Below are 16,308 nucleotides of genomic sequence, written 5' to 3'. Positions count from 1 at the left end.
AACCACAGAAAAAGAACTTCGACTGACTCTTTGAATCATCAGTTCCCAAATGTTTTTGCCTTTACACATGTCTCTGTGATTGAAATGCTTCACCCATTCATCCTTAAAATGTCATTTTCATTTGTATATTGTATTTTTAACATTTAAATTTGCAGTGATGATCTGAGTTCTTTGTTCTTTTATGTAAGGGACCAAGAGGTTTTTCCACGTAGTGGCTGGTGCTGGCTGTTCCCTGCATTGCTATGTAACCGTTTGCTTGATACTTTGTCCTGAAGCAAAACAATTCCAGCAAAGAGGACAGGAGGACAGTGAACTCGTTTTAACCTTGGTACAAATATTTGTGCTATCGAAGTTATTGTGTTCTAGCTGACGTGTGGCACAGAAATCTGTGGTTACCAATTGTTTCTTGTGCACAATGGACCAGATGAGACAAATATTCACAGTTCTGTCACTTTGTCTTTGGGGAAAATTGTTTAATATCTCTGTTGTTGCTAGAGAGTCCTTATTTGGTCAGACGTTCTCAGCCAAACTCACTGAGAAATGTAACGTAGAAAGAACAGGGTGTTCATCAGTTTGATCATTTTATGCTTAATGCAGTGTTTTATAACACACAAAACGATGTTACTCATTGGATATGTATCAAAGTTGTATCACAATAGAAAATAACTTCACATAGATGAAATTTCTATTACACGCGTTAACCTCAGGTGTGTCTCTGTCCAAAGACTGAACAGTATTTACTCTGCTGCTCGGTGACATTGCACATAAACCATAGAACCTATGAGAGGAAGGAAATGACAAACATGACCGTTAGACCACCTTCAGATAGCGTGATGTTTCCACAGATTTGTTCCACAGACTCCAGCCAAGTTCCCAGTTTCTGTCTATACACTAACGGACCTGTTTGATCTGTTTCTACTGTTAAACATCTTCACTACAGTTAGTCTGCATATGGTTGGTCAACACAAAAGCCTCCTCCTCACAGTGCAAAGACAGCACACGGCCTCAGATGCAGGTAGGTGGTGTGTGGGTTCTCCCACTCGCTCTCATCCTGGAGCACGGGTCCGAGGAGAGGACACATCATGGTTCCCTGTAGACAGCGTGGACACTGACCAGGTTATTGCTGAGACCATTTCTCCACTCATCCAAGTGGCTCCATTATTCGGAGGAAAGCTGGTTTGTAGTCCATCCTTTAGTTTGAAGTGTGCACAAAATAAACTCAAACTCTGAACAAATGTTCTACTTTTTTATTGGCAAACATTACACAAATGTGTACATGAGTACAGGTGAGCTTGTGTAACTGGCATGTGTCCGGACCAAAAAACAACAACCCTTCTCTGACTGTAAATCCTCTAACGTATATGTAGAAAGTTTAATATTTAAAGCTAGTGTTAAACTTTTTTGCACCTTTGCATAGTCTCTGCTCTGTTAATCTATAGCCAGACAGACATGGTCCTGAATACAGTATATAGGCCAGGGTTCAGGCACCAGCTTAACTATTTAAAATCTTACTGTACTGTACTGCTTTTATTCTTCAAAGAAAATGTCAAACTCTTAAATAGCTGTAATTATGGGTAAAGGTAAATTTCAAACAGCACGTGTTTATGAGGTGAAGGGTTGAGGGTGAAACCCATACGCGAAGTCCGATCCAGTTCTTCCTCTGAGACTCCAGGCGGGGGAGTGAAGCGAAAGTGCTGCAGGAGGGTGGTGAAGAAGATTAGGAGCTCCATCCTGGCCAGACTCTCTCCAAGGCAAACTCTACGACCTGCAGCACACAACCAAGACAGACTTTAAATATTCTGCCAGTAAAGTAAACCTTTTAAAGGTGTGAAGACAAGATCACAAACCTACAGAAAAAGGGAAGAAGGAGTCTCTCCTGACACATGTCCCATCTTTGTGTAAAAAGTGAGCTGGATAGAAGGCGTGAGGCTTCTCCCACTCGCTCCCATCGTACAGGACGGACATGAGGTGAGGATAGATTGTGGTGCCCTGCAGATACATCACCATTAAAGGCTTTTCAAAGCAAGAGAGAGATTTGAAATACCAAACCCTACAAGCTGACCTTCTTAATGAAATGACCCTGGAAGGTGACGTCCCGGCTCGTTTTGTGAGGAAGCGCCATGGGAACGATGTTAGCGATTCTCTGTGTCTCGTGGATGACGGCGTCGGTGAAGGGCAGGTTCCTCCTGTCCTCCACCTGCACCTGACGACCTCCGACCACCCTGCTGATCTCCTCCTGGACCTGGTCTGGACATGAAGCTTTCATCATGTAACACTGCTACCACTGCTGGAACCACATGATTCACTATGCAGCGCACATGCTCGTACCCTGTATGTTTGGGTACTTGGCCATGAGCAGAAGTCCCCATCTGAGTGTAGTTGCAGTTGTTTCGGTGCCAGCAACAAACATTTTCTGAACAGTCATCATAAGATTCTGATCATGAAAGTGAGTGTTTGTGTTCCCAGAGTCCTGCAGGTAAAATGCATCTTGACAACTATTCAGACACAGATAGAGTAGTTTCAGTCCATACATGTAATGTTCATACTTATCCATTTAATGGGTTTGTCAAACCTCCGAGCTTTGTTGTCGGACCAGAAAGGCGTCGATGAGCTTCTGCACAGCTGCGGATTGAGAGTCTTCTTCAAACGTCCAAACACCGAAAGGTTTTCTTCTTTAAAGAGGGCATTCATTTTTATGTATTTGTCTCCTGACAGCCAGCCATTTGAACAACCATGGGTAAAAGTTATAGACCTGGAAAACAGGTTTTCGCATTGCTTTTAAATATTGTTGCATTTTAAACTAGATACACAAACACAGCAAACTGCACCTGTATCAACGGAGAGCCCATGAGTTCAATTCTTTTGTTGGTTTCATCTACCATGGATGTAAACTTTGGATCGTCATATTCAAATCTGCTGCCGTAGACAATGGAGCAGATAATATTGGAGACTGAATGGTTCATAGTTTGGGTTGTGTCAAAGGCTTCTCCTTTAGCAACACCAAACAGGAGCAGATCAGTGTCACCACAGGTCATTTGTTCAGCACCAGAGAGAAAAGGAGCAAATCGTAGATGTGACAAGAGAAACAGGACGAACCCTTGAAGCTTCTGAACACCTCAAGGAGGTAGCGGCATTCCTCGATTATTTTGTCCTCGCAGGCCTTCTTTCCCATCCCGAAGTCTCTGAGGTTTTTTCAGAGTAAAGCGCCTCATTTCTTTCCAGGACTCCCCGTTGGACCAGATCACTCCTACCATCAAACATGTTTCACGATGCTGATCATGAGTGAGAGGGGAAGACTTTTGGGGTATTTGCTTTTCTTACCGTGGCCTTCATTGTCTTCTTCTGCTATAGGTAGCAGATCTCTGTCTCCAAACGCATCAGCATGGTTCACCAGTCTTGTATCCGGTTAAAACCACTACTTTTTGTGGTCCAAAATAAACGGTGAAGACTGATCCGTATTTCTTAGAAAGCTGTAAATCTTATCACATTATCAATGTATATCATCAATGTTTTTACTTAGGAGACAGAAAAATGTAAAGATGGGTATAATGTCTAAAACCTTGCACTTCTTTAAACTTAGTCACTACTGCTCAACTGTCCCTCACTTGGAATAATGTGTAGTAGGGTCTCTTTAGGTCCAGCTGCAGTAGGTTTCCAAACACTGGAACTGGTCTGGGTCCTGGAGGAGCGTTTCCCTTCTCCTGGCAACTGGAGCTGCCACAGGAAAGTATGTAGACCAGCAACAGGACCACCACAGTCCCTAGCAATGAGACAGAACTGAAGGACTGGAGAAAAGGTTCTGGTATTTTTAATGGCTTCGAAGGACGGACAAAAAGATCTACTGCCCTTGAACGTTTATCTCTTTGAGCATGTGATGCAGTCTCACAGCTGCTGGTCAAGCATTAGCTCAGCCCAAGAGGAGGTTTAAAATGTACTAATGTTCAACTAAAGTAAATAAGGAATGTTATGTCTGAGTTTTTATTTATCTTTGTTTTGGAAGTCACTGCTCTTAACCCCGTCATCTTCCCGATTGCTCATCCTCAGCACTCATTTTTATTCTAGTCTATAAGACAGTGTCTAAACATGTTGTATTAAGCAGTTAAAAGCTATAATAGTGTAGGACTCAAAAGACAAAGTCTGCAAACATTTCTCAAGTAAAAGCTGAATTTCATGCTTCATCAATTGTTGTAGTACTTAAACTTCGAGCGAGATAAAGGCTGATCCATATGTTGACAACTATAGTTATCTGGTCACTGACATCCTGGAGGCAAGAGGCACCTGCCTCAGGTCAGCAGGCCAGCAAAGGGCCGGTGCCCAGATGATCAAACACACGATAATCTTGGTTCTTAATGAACCATGTTCTCATAAAATACAGGTGAAGTGACAACAACAAAGCTATTTTAATTTTGATTTATTTAAACATTATTTTATCAAGAACAATGTTGCTGCAGATGACAACTCCATACTTATCTTGATATAAGACATTACATCAGGGGGACAGCACACAGTTTATGAGGTGAAGGGTTGAGGGTGAAGCCCACACTTGGAGTCAGATCCAGTTCATCCTCTGAGACTCCAGGTGGGGGAGTGAAACGAAAGTGCTGAAGGAGGGTGGTGAAGAAGATGAGGAGCTCCACCCTGGCCAGACCCTCTCCAAGGCAAACTCGACGACCTGCAACACAGAAAGAACAATGGAAGCATAACTGCACTGGCCAACAGGCACAACGGAATCAAGCTTATGATCTCACACCTGCAGAAAAAGGCATGAAGGCATCTTTCTTGACAAAGTTTCCATCTTTGTCCAGGAAGTGACCAGGGTAGAATGTGTGTGCTTTCTCCCACTCGTTGTCGTCATACAGCGCTGACGTCAGGAGAGGATACACCGTGGTTCCCTACAGACAAAACAGCAGCAATTAAAGACGTTTCAGTTTCACAAGCAATAGTACGAACAACAGCTGTACCGACCTTCTTAATGAAGTAACCTTGGAAGGTGACGTCTTGGCTCGTTCTGTGGGGTGCTGCTGTTGGGACAATGTTGGCCAGTCTCAGTGTCTCGTGGATGACGGCGTCGGTGAAGGGCAGGTTCCTCCTGTCCTCCACCTGCACCTGTCGACCTCCTATCACCCTGCTGATCTCCTCCTGGACCCGGTCTGTTACATAATAAAAGGCTTCTAATGTGCAGTAGATGGGACTAGGCCTTTCACTATAGAAGCTGTGCACATGCGCTAAACTTCTCCTGACCTTGAATGTCTGGGTACTTGGCCATGAACAGAAGCCCCCATCTGAGCGTTGATGCAGTAGATTCTGTGCCAGCAGCAAACAGATTATGGACTGTTACCATTAGGTTTTCATCATGGTAGTGACTGCTGGCGTTCCCAGAATCCTGCAGATAAAAATGTATCAGAACAGTTATTCAGATAAGGCCCATAATAAACAGTTACATGCTGATGTAAGTCAACCATGTAACTAAATAATAGCTCTATTATTTCTGCCGGATTCAAGATGAATTTGCTGTAGAGCATAAAAAAACAAATACAATAACAAAACCAAACCTTTGAAATTTGCTGTTCGATCAGAAAGGCGTCCACCAAACCTCTGCACATCTGTGGATTGAGAGTTTGCTTCAGATGACGGAAAATCTCCAAGTTCTGTTTCCTAATGAAGCCGTTGACCTTCTGGATTTCTCTTCTGGCACCAAACCATCTGCCAATCACCGGGAAGAGATTGTATATCTGCAGAACAAAGTTGTAAATAATCAGTGCCTTTTGGGACATTGCACCTCTGCATGGAGGACTGCACAAACTCAGGACATTGTACCTGTATTGGAGCAGTTGCCACAATGTGAAGCCTTTTCATTGTTTGCTGCACCATGGATACAAACCTGGGGTCATTATATTCAAATCTGCTGCCATAGATAATGGACACAATAATATTGGAGACGGCATAGTTCACTGCCTGTGTTGTGTCAAAGGGTTCTCCTTCAAAGATGGAAAAAAACCTCAGTTAGAGTCAGAGCCGACCACGAATTGTACGCACAGGAATCAAGGAATTCACCTTTGACGCTTTTAAGCATGCCAGTAAGGAAGTCACATTCCTCTATGATTTTGTCCTCACACGCCTTCCTACCGATCCCAAAGGCTCTCAGGTTCATCATAGTAAAGCGCCTCATCTCTTTCCAAGAATCTCCATTGGCCCATACGATGCCTGGTTTTACATTTAAACATATCATGTACTTTAAAACAGTAACCTTTATTTGTTAAGCCCTTTAAAACAACTGGGTAGAACAAAGTGTTGTACAGATTAACACAGATACTTAGAAAAAACAAGATAAAATGATAAGTAAAAACAGCACAAGAGCATAAAACCAATGACAATAGGCAACAGACAGATAAAATAATGTTGTTGGTTTTCTTACCATGGCCCTGATTTTCCTCATCTGCTATTAGTGGGGGGTCTCGTTCTCCAAACTCATCAGCGTGATTGACAAGCGCCTCCTTCAGTGTCTTGTATCCTGCAAGGACCACCACTTTTTTGGGGCCCATGTACACGGTGAACACGGATCCATATTTCTTGGAGAGCTTAGGACAATCACAGGTTTATCATTATTTGGCTTTGCGGCGCAGGAGAAAGTGAGAGCGAGGCGTCCCCACCATCAGTAAGCTGTGGTAGGGCCTCTTCAGGTCCAGCTGCAGCAGGTTACCGAGCACAGGGAGCGGCCTGGGCCCCGGAGGCTCCCGACCCCCCCGGGCTCCGCGGCTGCCAGTGGACACCAGGTAGACCAGCAGCAAAAGCAGCGCTGCCACCAGGAAGGTGGCGGAGCCCGCGGACTGGAGGACGACCTCCGACACCCCCATGGCTTCACAGGCGGCCTTCCCAGCGTTCTGCAACAGGTCCAGGGGCCACGTGACCACAGGTACAAACGCACGCGGGTCGTGTTTACGGCGTGGCTGGGTCCGCAAAGAGGAACGGAGCTATTGGCTGTGATAAAAGGCGCGAACGGCGTCGCCGCTGTCGATTTGCTTCCAATTGTAACGGACACCGCGGGAGCGAGGACGAACGAGGCGGGAAGTAAAAAGTGAGTAAAAGACCTTAAAATCACCTAATAATGAGCTACTTTTACTTCTTTGGAATGTCCCCACCGTGCAACGAATAAAGGTTATCTCATCTTCAGCTGTTTTCTCAGTTAGATTACAAAATATCATCAATAAACTGGTCTTTTTAGCCCTCCTCCATCTCATATTTATTTAAAATCATTCGTAATGTACCGGTGATATCACGGCCGTTGCATTAGGTTTTATTCTAAATGACGTTATAAGCTAGCTCGCTATGAACTAGCTTGTACTGAGAGCGACAGTAAGAAAACTGCTGAGCCAAGGCGGGCGCAGCTGCAGCATGCGCATGCGCGCTTCATTTGCCGCTAGACACGGAGTGGTGCGGACCTCCTCCGTCAGGACGAGCTCACGGCAGCAGCCGCTGCTTGAACAGGACACGGATACTGTACGTGCTTCGTCCAACACCACAAACACTAGATCTGTCGCCTTTGACGAAATATTCGTTAACAGGGTTTGAAAATTTGCAGGTTAGGATGATTTCGTGCAACAACACGACTGGGTGGACTTGTTGTGTCTGTTGTTGCTTTGCGTTGTAGGGGCGTTTTTGTTACACGCAGGTAAACTTTGCAACACCTGTTTTCAGTACAAGAATCGTTGTATTAACAACAAATGACTGACTAAGCGGGACGATTCAATACAAAGACAATGAAAAACACGTTTTCAGTAAGAGTATCATCAAACTGGGACAAAGACACAGAGATCGTTAACTTACGAGGCCGTGTCACAAGGACGAACTGGCGAAGTGACTCGAATACTCCAGCTGTGCGCGATTATCAATAACGAGGAGAAACCAGAAGAAGTGAAAGAATATAAAAAGGCGTGTCCCATGTGACAAATAAGGAGGGTCTGAGTGTTACGTCAGTATGAGCTGCAGATGGGTCCACGTGTGATTATCAGTGTTAGCAGAAAAACAAGGTTCAGCTCTGTTCCCAGTAGGTTATCACTGTATATCAAGAGACTAATGTAAATGACAGAATTCATATTCCTTTTATAACCAAACCTATATCTATATTGGCACCATTTCTTCTCTCTATCTACCTTGGCTCTTTGTATTCTTTCCTCTGTACTGATGCAAAGCTTTGTAAGTTCCACTAAATGAGCACTAGATCACATCAACAACTCAGAACCATGAAATAAAATAGAACAGCTCTGGCAACACCTGTTTTGACCACAAGGGGTCAGTCATGCTTTGTGTTTGTTTAATAAAACATTCAGTTAAGATTTAAGTGTGACGTAAACCCTAGTTTTCTGCAAGGGTTGCAAATTATAATTTTCACAATACAGTGTGAAGTGAAAAAACATTGCTGATGAAAACAATCTATTGCTTATTTACAACATCAGACTTTCCTGCTACACAGGTTATAGCCTACTGCTACTGCTTGAACACTCCAGCATTTTCAAGCCAAACTCTTCACATAATGGAGGTAGCACAGAGTTTGTGGGACGAAGGGTTGAGGGTTAAGCCAACACGTGCTGTCAGATCCAGTTCTTCCTCTGAGACTCCAGGTGGAGGCGTGAATCGAAAGCGCTGCATGAGGGTGGTGAAGAAGATGAACAGCTCCATCCTGGCCAGACTCTCTCCAAGACAAATCCTGCGGCCTACACGAGAGCAATGTGAAAAAGTTCATATGCAATCAAGTGATTATTAACAGGAAGTGAAGACTGAGCTCACACACCTGCAGAAAAAGGCATGAAGGCGTCGCGTTTGACGAACTTCCCATCTTTGTTCAGGAAGTGAGCAGGATAGAAGCTGTGAGGCTTCTCCCACTCGCTCTCATCATAGAGGACAGACATCAAGTGGGGAAACACCGTGGTCCCCTGTGGACAATACATCAGTTCATATGTGGGGAATCGTTGCACATGAACAAAACCTACGCCCCACTCCCTCATTTGATGATACGCTGAACAGAACTACAATGACAGATGCCGTGTCCAACCTTCTTTATCAGGTAACCATGGAAGCTGACATCTTGACTTGTTTTGTGAGGAAGTGATAGTGGAACGATGTTGGCGATTCTCTGTATCTCGTGGATGACAGCATCAGTGAAGGGCAGGTTCTTCCTGTCCTCCACCTGCACCTGACGACCTCCCATCACCTTGTTGATCTCTTCCTGGACCTGGTCTGGCAAACACAAAGGTTTTAAAGATGAGGTTTATCCTGGCAAATCCCACATAGCGGGATGAACTTTAAATGTCCCACACCGTCTAACCTTGTATTTTTGGATATTTGGCCATTAGCAGAAGTCCCCATCTCAGAGTCGTTGATGTTGTATCAGTGCCAGCAGCGAACAAATTAAAGACCATCATCATGAGGTTCTGATCGTGGAAGTGACTGTTGGTAATTCCAGATTCCTGCAGAACAAGATAAATTGAGCCAATAGATGAGAGCTTAACTTCTTTTCTAGCTATACAGCAGTTCCCAACCTCTAGATTTTGCATTCGGCTCAAATAGGCATCTACGAAACCTCTGCACATCTGTGGATTCAGCGTCTCTTTTAGAAGCTTGAAGAGTCGTCGGTTCTGGTTGATGTTAGCAAGAGTGAGAGTAGTGAACTCTCGAAACTCATGAAACCACTTGCCGATCCATGGGAAAAGGTTGTATATCTGTTAAGACACAATGTTATAATCTATCAAGGGGGACGTGAAAAAAAATCTTTTTCTATTGTTTTAAAATGACACAGAATGAAATCCTACCCTTATAGCTGTAGTGCCCATAAGCTGCATGCCTCTATTTGTTCTGTCAACCAGAGATGTGAACTCTGGATCATCATATTCAAATCTGCTGCCATAAACCATAGAACAGATGATATTGGAGACTGCGTAGTTCATTGGTTGAGTTGTGTCAAACGGTTCTCCTGCAACAGGACACAGGAAACATGCATTTCATTTCTAAAGTAGAAATCTAAAGGTTTTAGTGTAGTGTAGCATGCAGGGGGTTAGAATGAGACACTTACCCTTAAATTTCTTGAACACTTCAATGAGGTAGTCACATTCCTCGTGGATCTTGTCCTCACAGACCTTCTTTCCCATCCCAAAGTCTCTTAAGTTTGTCAAAGCAAACCGTCTCATCTCCTTCCAGGACTCCCCATTGGACCATATGACGCCTGAGGGCAAGTATTTCAGCACATTATGCCAAATAAGTCTCAGAGCCGGACATTTAGGGCAAAGGTGTAGAAAAAAGGTCATATGTTGCCTTCCCTTACCATGCCCTTTATTAAATTCATTCAGAACTGGAATTTGATCTCTGTCTCCAAACTCTTCAGCGTGATCAACAAGTGCCTCCTTCACGGTCTTGTATCCTGTTAGAACCACCACTTTGTTGGACCCAAAGTAGACGGTGAACACTGATCCATATTTTTTGGAAAGCTAGAAGCAGGAGCATGTCTTGTTTTACCTAATGCTCAAATCTACATAAAAAAGATGCAGCAAAGTGCCAACCCTGCTCCACCCACCGCCTCACCTCTGATAACGTGTTGTAAGGTCTCTGTAGGTCCATCAGCAGCAGGTTACCAAGCAGTGGAAGAGGTCTGGGTCCTGGAGGATCGCTCCCATTCTGCCTGGAGCTGAAGAGGAAGGAGGAGATGATGTAGACCAGCAGCAGGATCAGCAGAGCCCCCAGTAGAGAGGTGGAACTGGACGACTGGAGAAGAACATCAGACATCCCCATGACCTAAAATAATAAACTTTGTTTCCTGACAAAATGAGGTTCCTGCTCTTTTGCCTGATGCATTATGGGCACTTTGTTTTAAAGTGCTGCCTTTTATAAGTTCAGCCCAGCCCACGGGTAAAGCAGGGAAAAGGTTGTGCACACAGGCTCTACTCAAATGTCTTTATCAGTTTTTTTGTCCTTGTTAATTATGCTTTTATTACTTTGACTGTCTGAACTCTTTATGCTGATGTTATCAGACGCTCAGATTCAAAGCCTGTACAGAGGTTGCAGGAACAAGTTTGGAGACTCTGGTATTTTAGCTGTGCAGACGCCTAAACCACGGTTGACGTACAGTAACATGAAAAACAACCTCAAAATAACCTGTTCATTCACGTCCATGTGAAACTCACTAATCAATGCAGGAGCTTTTCTAACATAGTTATTATGTCAAAGTAAAAAATGATTAGATTAGAAATGAACCATTAGATTAATGTTAGGTCGACTTTAAACAAACATAAATTGAACGATATATGTTCCTTAAAAAGAAAAAAACATCTGCAAAGACATGCATGTAAAACTCATTAGACTTCAGATTTAGGACTTTGAACATTCCCATAAATGATGGGAATGAACTTTACTAACTCAATTTTATGGTGCTACTAACTAAATGTTTGCCAAACACGAGTCAGACTGGGGGAAAGGCTTTCATCATAAACGTTTAATTTCATGATGTCCTTTGTTCCAGAGACCTTTGAGATAATTTATCAAAGAAAGGACACTTTGCCAGGTTGCACAATGTTTTACACCAATTCTGGCAGTGCCACCATCTTACCCCTGTCTCTCCTGTGTGTGTAGCACATACAGTATAATGCTGTAGAGCCTTTAGGTGAAAGGCTGTGAAGAACAAAAACAAGGCTGAGCTCAACAGGATTCTGTGGATCGTAGAAACTCTACTGCACACGCTGTAGTTGTTTGTCGTCTGTTGAACACAATGTTTTATTGGTTACTGGCTTAGTGCTGCATTCACACATGATAAAACTCTGTAACCATAGATATTAAAATCCACCGTTCTTATGATGTAGCAGTTACATTTTATTATTTTACTCGCTTCCTTTTATTGCTTTTTGAAATGCACAGAAACAGAACATTGCTGACGAGGACAGTCCTTTGCTCTTTTACAGCAGCAGTATATCCTGGTCCAACATTTTTCATCATGACTGTCTACCAGGCATTGCCAGTTCTAGGTAGCTAGAGCTTATGTGTCGAAGGGCAACTGCAAGACTGCAGGCGACCCAGCAGCAGGACCAGCAGAGCCCAGTAGAGAGGTGGGACTGGACGAGTGGAGAACATCAGACACCCCCACGACTTCAGAACTGATGTGAGCATTGCCTGTCAACATAGGGTTTCAGTCCTGCTGTCTGTGAGCTACTAGATGTAGGAGGGCTGTCTCAGTAATAAACCCAGCTAATGGCCAGTAGGAAATCACTGCACATGTCACTGCCAGCTTATCATTATAGAGCTTTGTCTTTTGGTTTGTAGGCAGATTAATAATAATTCTGTGGAGGCAAATTCCATGAAATCACCCTTCTCTGAATTCTGAATGCTATGATGTGTGTACGCACACACATATCTTGTACAAACACACAGTCTCAGCTCTACCTTTTACCTAGAGGCTGCACACAGTGAACGATTACCAATAATGAGTCAGGTTTAATCTTTTACTAAACAACTTTTAATAACTATAAACGCATAATACATCCCTGATTTCAGACAGGAGACATTAAAGGAAAGCCAAATTTGGCAACAACATTATAAAGAATTACAAAGATTTTGGATTTTTAATTATACAGCATTATTACTATTAACTTACGATTAATTAAACATTTGACTATAATGACTGAACATCCAGTTTACGCTCTTATTCAGAAAAAAACCCCACTGGTTTCTTCTTGTCTTGTCCCTCAGTTCCACATTCTCCTTCAAACAGCAGCTGATCGCTTTCCTGTCTGTCAGTGTCTACTCTCTGTGTATGTGACTGTTATCTGGGTTTTGGGCTTTTGCTTTTTACAGTCTACCTGGATCCTGCCTCAGACCTGCCTGTTGGCCTTCTGATTGGTCTTTGCTTCATCACTGCACCATGGTGAGTCGTCTCTGGCCCCTGGAAAATCAATTGAATCTGATTTGACTGAAGTCTGAATTTCTCTTTAGCATTGCTGCTACTTAGTTTGGGCAGACCTTTATTTTGTTAGCACTGAGTATTACTTTCGCTCTTCTGTGTCCTTCCATACTTTCTTCAGGATGCCTTCATTTACTTTAGTTTAGCTACATTTGATTTCTTCCACTACATCCGGCTGTTTTTACATCCGGGAGACAGCGCACAGTTCATGGGCTGAAGGGTTGAGGGTGAAGCCAACACGCGGCGTCAGATCCAGTTCGTCCTCTGAGACTCCGGGTGGAGGAGTGAACCGAAAGTGCTGAAGAAGTGTAGTAAAGAAGATGATCAGCTCCATTCTAGCCAGACTCTCTCCAACACAGATCCTGCGACCTGAAAAGATGACGACGGTAACAGGTTCATATACGCAAAGAAGTGGTCGATAACAGGAAGTGAAGACTGAGCTCACACACCTGCAGAAAAAGGAATGAAGGCGTCGCGTTTGACGAACTTCCCATCTTCGTCCAGGAAGTGAGCAGGATAGAAGCTGTGAGGCTTCTCCCACTCGCTCTCATCATAGAGCACAGACGTCAGGAGGGGATACACCGTGGTCCCCTGCACACAACGTAAAACAACAAATTACAGGACATATTCATCTAATCTTCATTTTAACTTGGTCAGGTTTGCTTTTTTTGGTTACCACCACTGCTATTAAATCAAAACTGAAGTCAGTGAGTCAGTAACCAGAAATGAGTTCACCTGAATAAGACAATTCCTCATCAACTTTAAAATTAGAAAGCAAAATGTGATTTATATTTTATTCATTCATTCAGTGTAGATCCCCCCTATTCACAGGTCCAGGCCTCCTGACCTTCTTAATGAAATGACCCTGGAAGGTGACGTCCCGGCTCGTTTTGTGAGGAAGCGCCATGGGAACGATGTTAGCGATTCTCTGTATCTCGTGGATGACGGCGTCGGTGAAGGGCAGGTTCCTCCTGTCCTCCACCTGCACCTGACGACCTCCGACCACCCTGCTGATCTCCTCCTGGACCTGGTCTGGACATAAAAATAGAAGGAAGCCTTTTGAGAGCGTTTTGACTATGTTTCATAAATCCATGTGATCTGGTTACTCCTCGACTGCTGGCATGGCAGAAGCGTGCTTTCTGGCTCATTTAGTTTGAGCAAACTTTACATCAGTCTGCATAATGACCCTTGCATACAGCTACTGCTTTTTGCTGACAGCAGCAGAATGAGTGTCTGCAGGCAGCTACACACCCTTGGTTCTATACAAGCCTTCTTGTAAAGGCCATTTAACGGCCTAGTTCTGCTTTCACCAATGTAACGGGGGAAATGGATTTCTGTTTCCCCAGGTCGCCAGCGTGATCACTCAGGTGCATGTAAATACTGACTTCTTTAAATTATTACCCTGAATCTTTGGGTACTTGGCCATCAGCAGAAGCCCCCATCTCAGTGTTGTTGCTGTGGTATCAGTCCCAGCGGCAAAGAGATCAAGGACTAATGCTATGAGATGAGCATCGCTGAAGTGGCTGTCGGTGATTCCTGAGTCCTGTAGTTACAGAGGGATGAGAGCAGTTATTCAGACGGTCTGATTACAGACTCAGATTCTTCTGGAAGAGCATTTTCCTAACCTCCATCTTTTGTTTTTTGACCAGAAAGGCGTCCACTAAGCCTCTGCACATGTGTGGATTGAGGGTCTGCCTTAAATCACTAAACAGCTGTAAATTCTTGTTCTTGTTGGCATAAAACAGCTTCTTAAATTCTTTGGTAAAACTGAACCATCTGCCGATCCATGGGAACAGGTTGTAGACCTGGTCAGAAAATTTTGTTTGTAACATTTGATACTTCAAATTCTGCAAATTCAAAATGCTGACAATCTAAAAAGAACACCAGACATTTGCGAGAATACCTGCACGGCCGGAGAGCCCAGAAGCTGGATGTTTCTGTTTACTCTGTCAACCAGAGATGTGAACTCGGGATCATCGTATTCAAACCTGCTGCCATAAACTATGGAGCAGATGATATTGGAGACTGCGTAGTTAACGGGCTGGGTTGTGTCGAACGGTTTCCCTGCAGCAACAGAAAATGGAAAAAAGGAAAAGGTGAACATTTTTTGGGTGAAGTGTTGCCGACCTGGTAAGTTATAAAAACACACCTTTAAACTCTTTGAAGACTTCAGTGAGATGGAGGCATTCCTCCGCGATCTTCTCCTCACACGCCTTCTTGCCCATCCCAAAGTCCCTCATGTTGGTCAAAGCAAACCGCCGCATGTCTTTCCACGCGTCCCCGTTGGACCATAAAACGCCTGGTGTAAAGCAATTAAAGCATAGTAGACGCCTAAACAGGGTCATTTGCAAAAGGCCTTTTCTTACCACGTCCTTGATTATTGTCTTTCACAATTTGAAGTTGATCTCTGTCTCCAAACTCTTCAGCGTGATCAACAAGTGCCTCCTTCACGGTCTTGTATCCTGTTAGAACCACCACTTTGTTGGACCCAAAGTAGACGGTGAACACTGATCCATATTTTTTGGAAAGCTAGAAGCAGGAGCATGTCTTGTTTTACCTAATGCTCAGATCTGCATGAAAACCAGATGCAGCAAAGTGCCAACCCTGCTCCACCCACCGCCTCACCTGCAGTAACGTCCTGTAAGGTCTCTGTAGGTCCATCAGCAGCAGGTTACCAAGCAGTGGAAGAGGTCTGGGTCCTGGAGGATCGCTCCCATTCTGCCTGGAGCTGAAGAGGAAGGAGGAGATGATGTAGACCAGCAGCAGGATCAGCAGAGCCCCCAGTAGAGAGGTGGAACTGGACGACTGGAGAAGAACATCAGACATCCCCATGATCAAAACTAGGGTATGTTTGACTTTCCTGCCCGGCTGCCTGTGCTTTTGTGGGTCTGTTGGTCAGGAGCGCTGCTTTCTAACTGCCAGTCAGTGCCGGTCCTGCCTTTGGGCAGGGCCAAAGCCCAGGCGGTTGTGCATATTCAGTAGGGTGCTCCTTTTCATAGCAGCGCTCTGAGACCTTTGTTTAACTTTTATTACCGTATATACTCGTGTTGATAAGTGATCACAGTGGAGCAGCTTCACCTACGGTACTGCTATAGATGATTATGGGTCAAAGGATCACAGGGTCATTTCACTTTCACTTTCTACTCCCCTTTCATTCACTTATTCATAGCTGAACATGAACCAGAGGTAAAAAACTTCAGATGATAAAACCGCAATAGAAGAAAACTACAAAATGCAGGACAAACTCAACCACAATATCAAACTGATCGGGGTTCAAATGTGTACAACAAATGTTTGATCAACTTTTGATCAAAGAGCTTACAATGCAACACGTTTTAGCTAAATGGCAAAACAGTCTGCATCACTGTTAT

The 16,308-nt window shown here is 43.9% G+C and overlaps 2 protein-coding genes, 1 long non-coding RNA gene and 1 pseudogene across 4 annotated transcripts; 1 reads left to right on the top strand and 3 right to left on the bottom strand.

Moving 5' to 3' along the window:
* Positions 1-1,233: 1,233 nt before the first annotated feature.
* LOC114850142 (cytochrome P450 2K1-like) lies at positions 1,234-4,022 on the bottom strand (annotated as a pseudogene).
* Positions 4,023-4,395: 373 nt separating this feature from the next.
* Positions 4,396-6,854, bottom strand: LOC114849236 (cytochrome P450 2K1-like). The gene is made up of 9 exons (XM_029140445.3): positions 6,651-6,854; positions 6,416-6,578; positions 6,055-6,204; positions 5,818-5,978; positions 5,553-5,732; positions 5,242-5,383; positions 4,966-5,150; positions 4,751-4,892; positions 4,396-4,672 (listed from the first exon to the last, which is right to left on the bottom strand). Exons 1-9 carry the CDS (start codon positions 6,852-6,854, stop codon positions 4,485-4,487), a joined length of 1,515 nt encoding a protein of 504 aa, XP_028996278.1. The 3' UTR covers positions 4,396-4,484.
* Positions 6,855-6,879: 25 nt separating this feature from the next.
* On the top strand, positions 6,880-10,817 carry LOC129603714 (uncharacterized). Its single transcript, XR_008693906.1, has 2 exons — positions 6,880-7,497; positions 10,593-10,817. It is a non-coding gene; the product is annotated as an uncharacterized LOC129603714 (long non-coding RNA).
* On the bottom strand, positions 8,295-10,779 carry LOC114849234 (cytochrome P450 2K1-like). 2 transcript variants are annotated; one of them, XM_029140442.2, is made up of 9 exons: positions 10,573-10,779; positions 10,316-10,478; positions 10,067-10,216; positions 9,807-9,967; positions 9,537-9,716; positions 9,323-9,464; positions 9,050-9,234; positions 8,789-8,930; positions 8,295-8,711 (listed from the first exon to the last, which is right to left on the bottom strand). In XM_029140442.2, the coding sequence occupies exons 1-9, from the start codon at positions 10,777-10,779 to the stop codon at positions 8,524-8,526; spliced, it is 1,518 nt and encodes a 505-aa protein (XP_028996275.1). In that variant the 3' UTR covers positions 8,295-8,523. The 2 variants fall into 2 exon arrangements, with proteins under 2 accessions (XP_028996275.1, XP_040925377.1); XM_041069443.2 differs by having other exon boundaries at positions 10,067-10,478.
* Positions 10,818-16,308: the final 5,491 nt, after the last annotated feature.

Source organism: Betta splendens, chromosome 24 (assembly GCF_900634795.4).
Source record: "Betta splendens chromosome 24, fBetSpl5.4, whole genome shotgun sequence".
NCBI lineage: Eukaryota > Metazoa > Chordata > Actinopteri > Anabantiformes > Osphronemidae > Betta > Betta splendens.
The sequence above is the reverse complement of the archived record's forward strand: the minus strand, read 5'-3'. Positions and strand labels throughout refer to the sequence as shown.

Excerpts from the sequence above, each read along its gene's own strand:
- LOC114849236 (XM_029140445.3), bottom strand. The coding sequence starts at position 6,854 with ATGGGGGTGTCGGAGGTCGTCCTCCAGTCCGCGGGCTCCGCCACCTTC. Across the intron at positions 6,579-6,650 it reads CCTACCACAGCTTACTGATG|CTCTCCAAGAAATATGGATC; the intron begins GTGGGGACGCCT and ends GATTGTCCTAAG. Across the intron at positions 4,673-4,750 it reads CTTCATGCCTTTTTCTGCAG|GTCGTCGAGTTTGCCTTGGA; the intron begins GTGTGAGATCAT and ends TCTGTGTTGCAG.
- LOC114849234 (XM_041069443.2), bottom strand. The coding sequence starts at position 10,779 with ATGGGGATGTCTGATGTTCTTCTCCAGTCGTCCAGTTCCACCTCTCTA. Across the intron at positions 9,235-9,322 it reads CAAATATCCAAAAATACAAG|ACCAGGTCCAGGAAGAGATC; the intron begins GTTAGACGGTGT and ends TGTGTTTGCCAG. Across the intron at positions 8,712-8,788 it reads CTTCATGCCTTTTTCTGCAG|GCCGCAGGATTTGTCTTGGA; the intron begins GTGTGTGAGCTC and ends GCTCTCGTGTAG.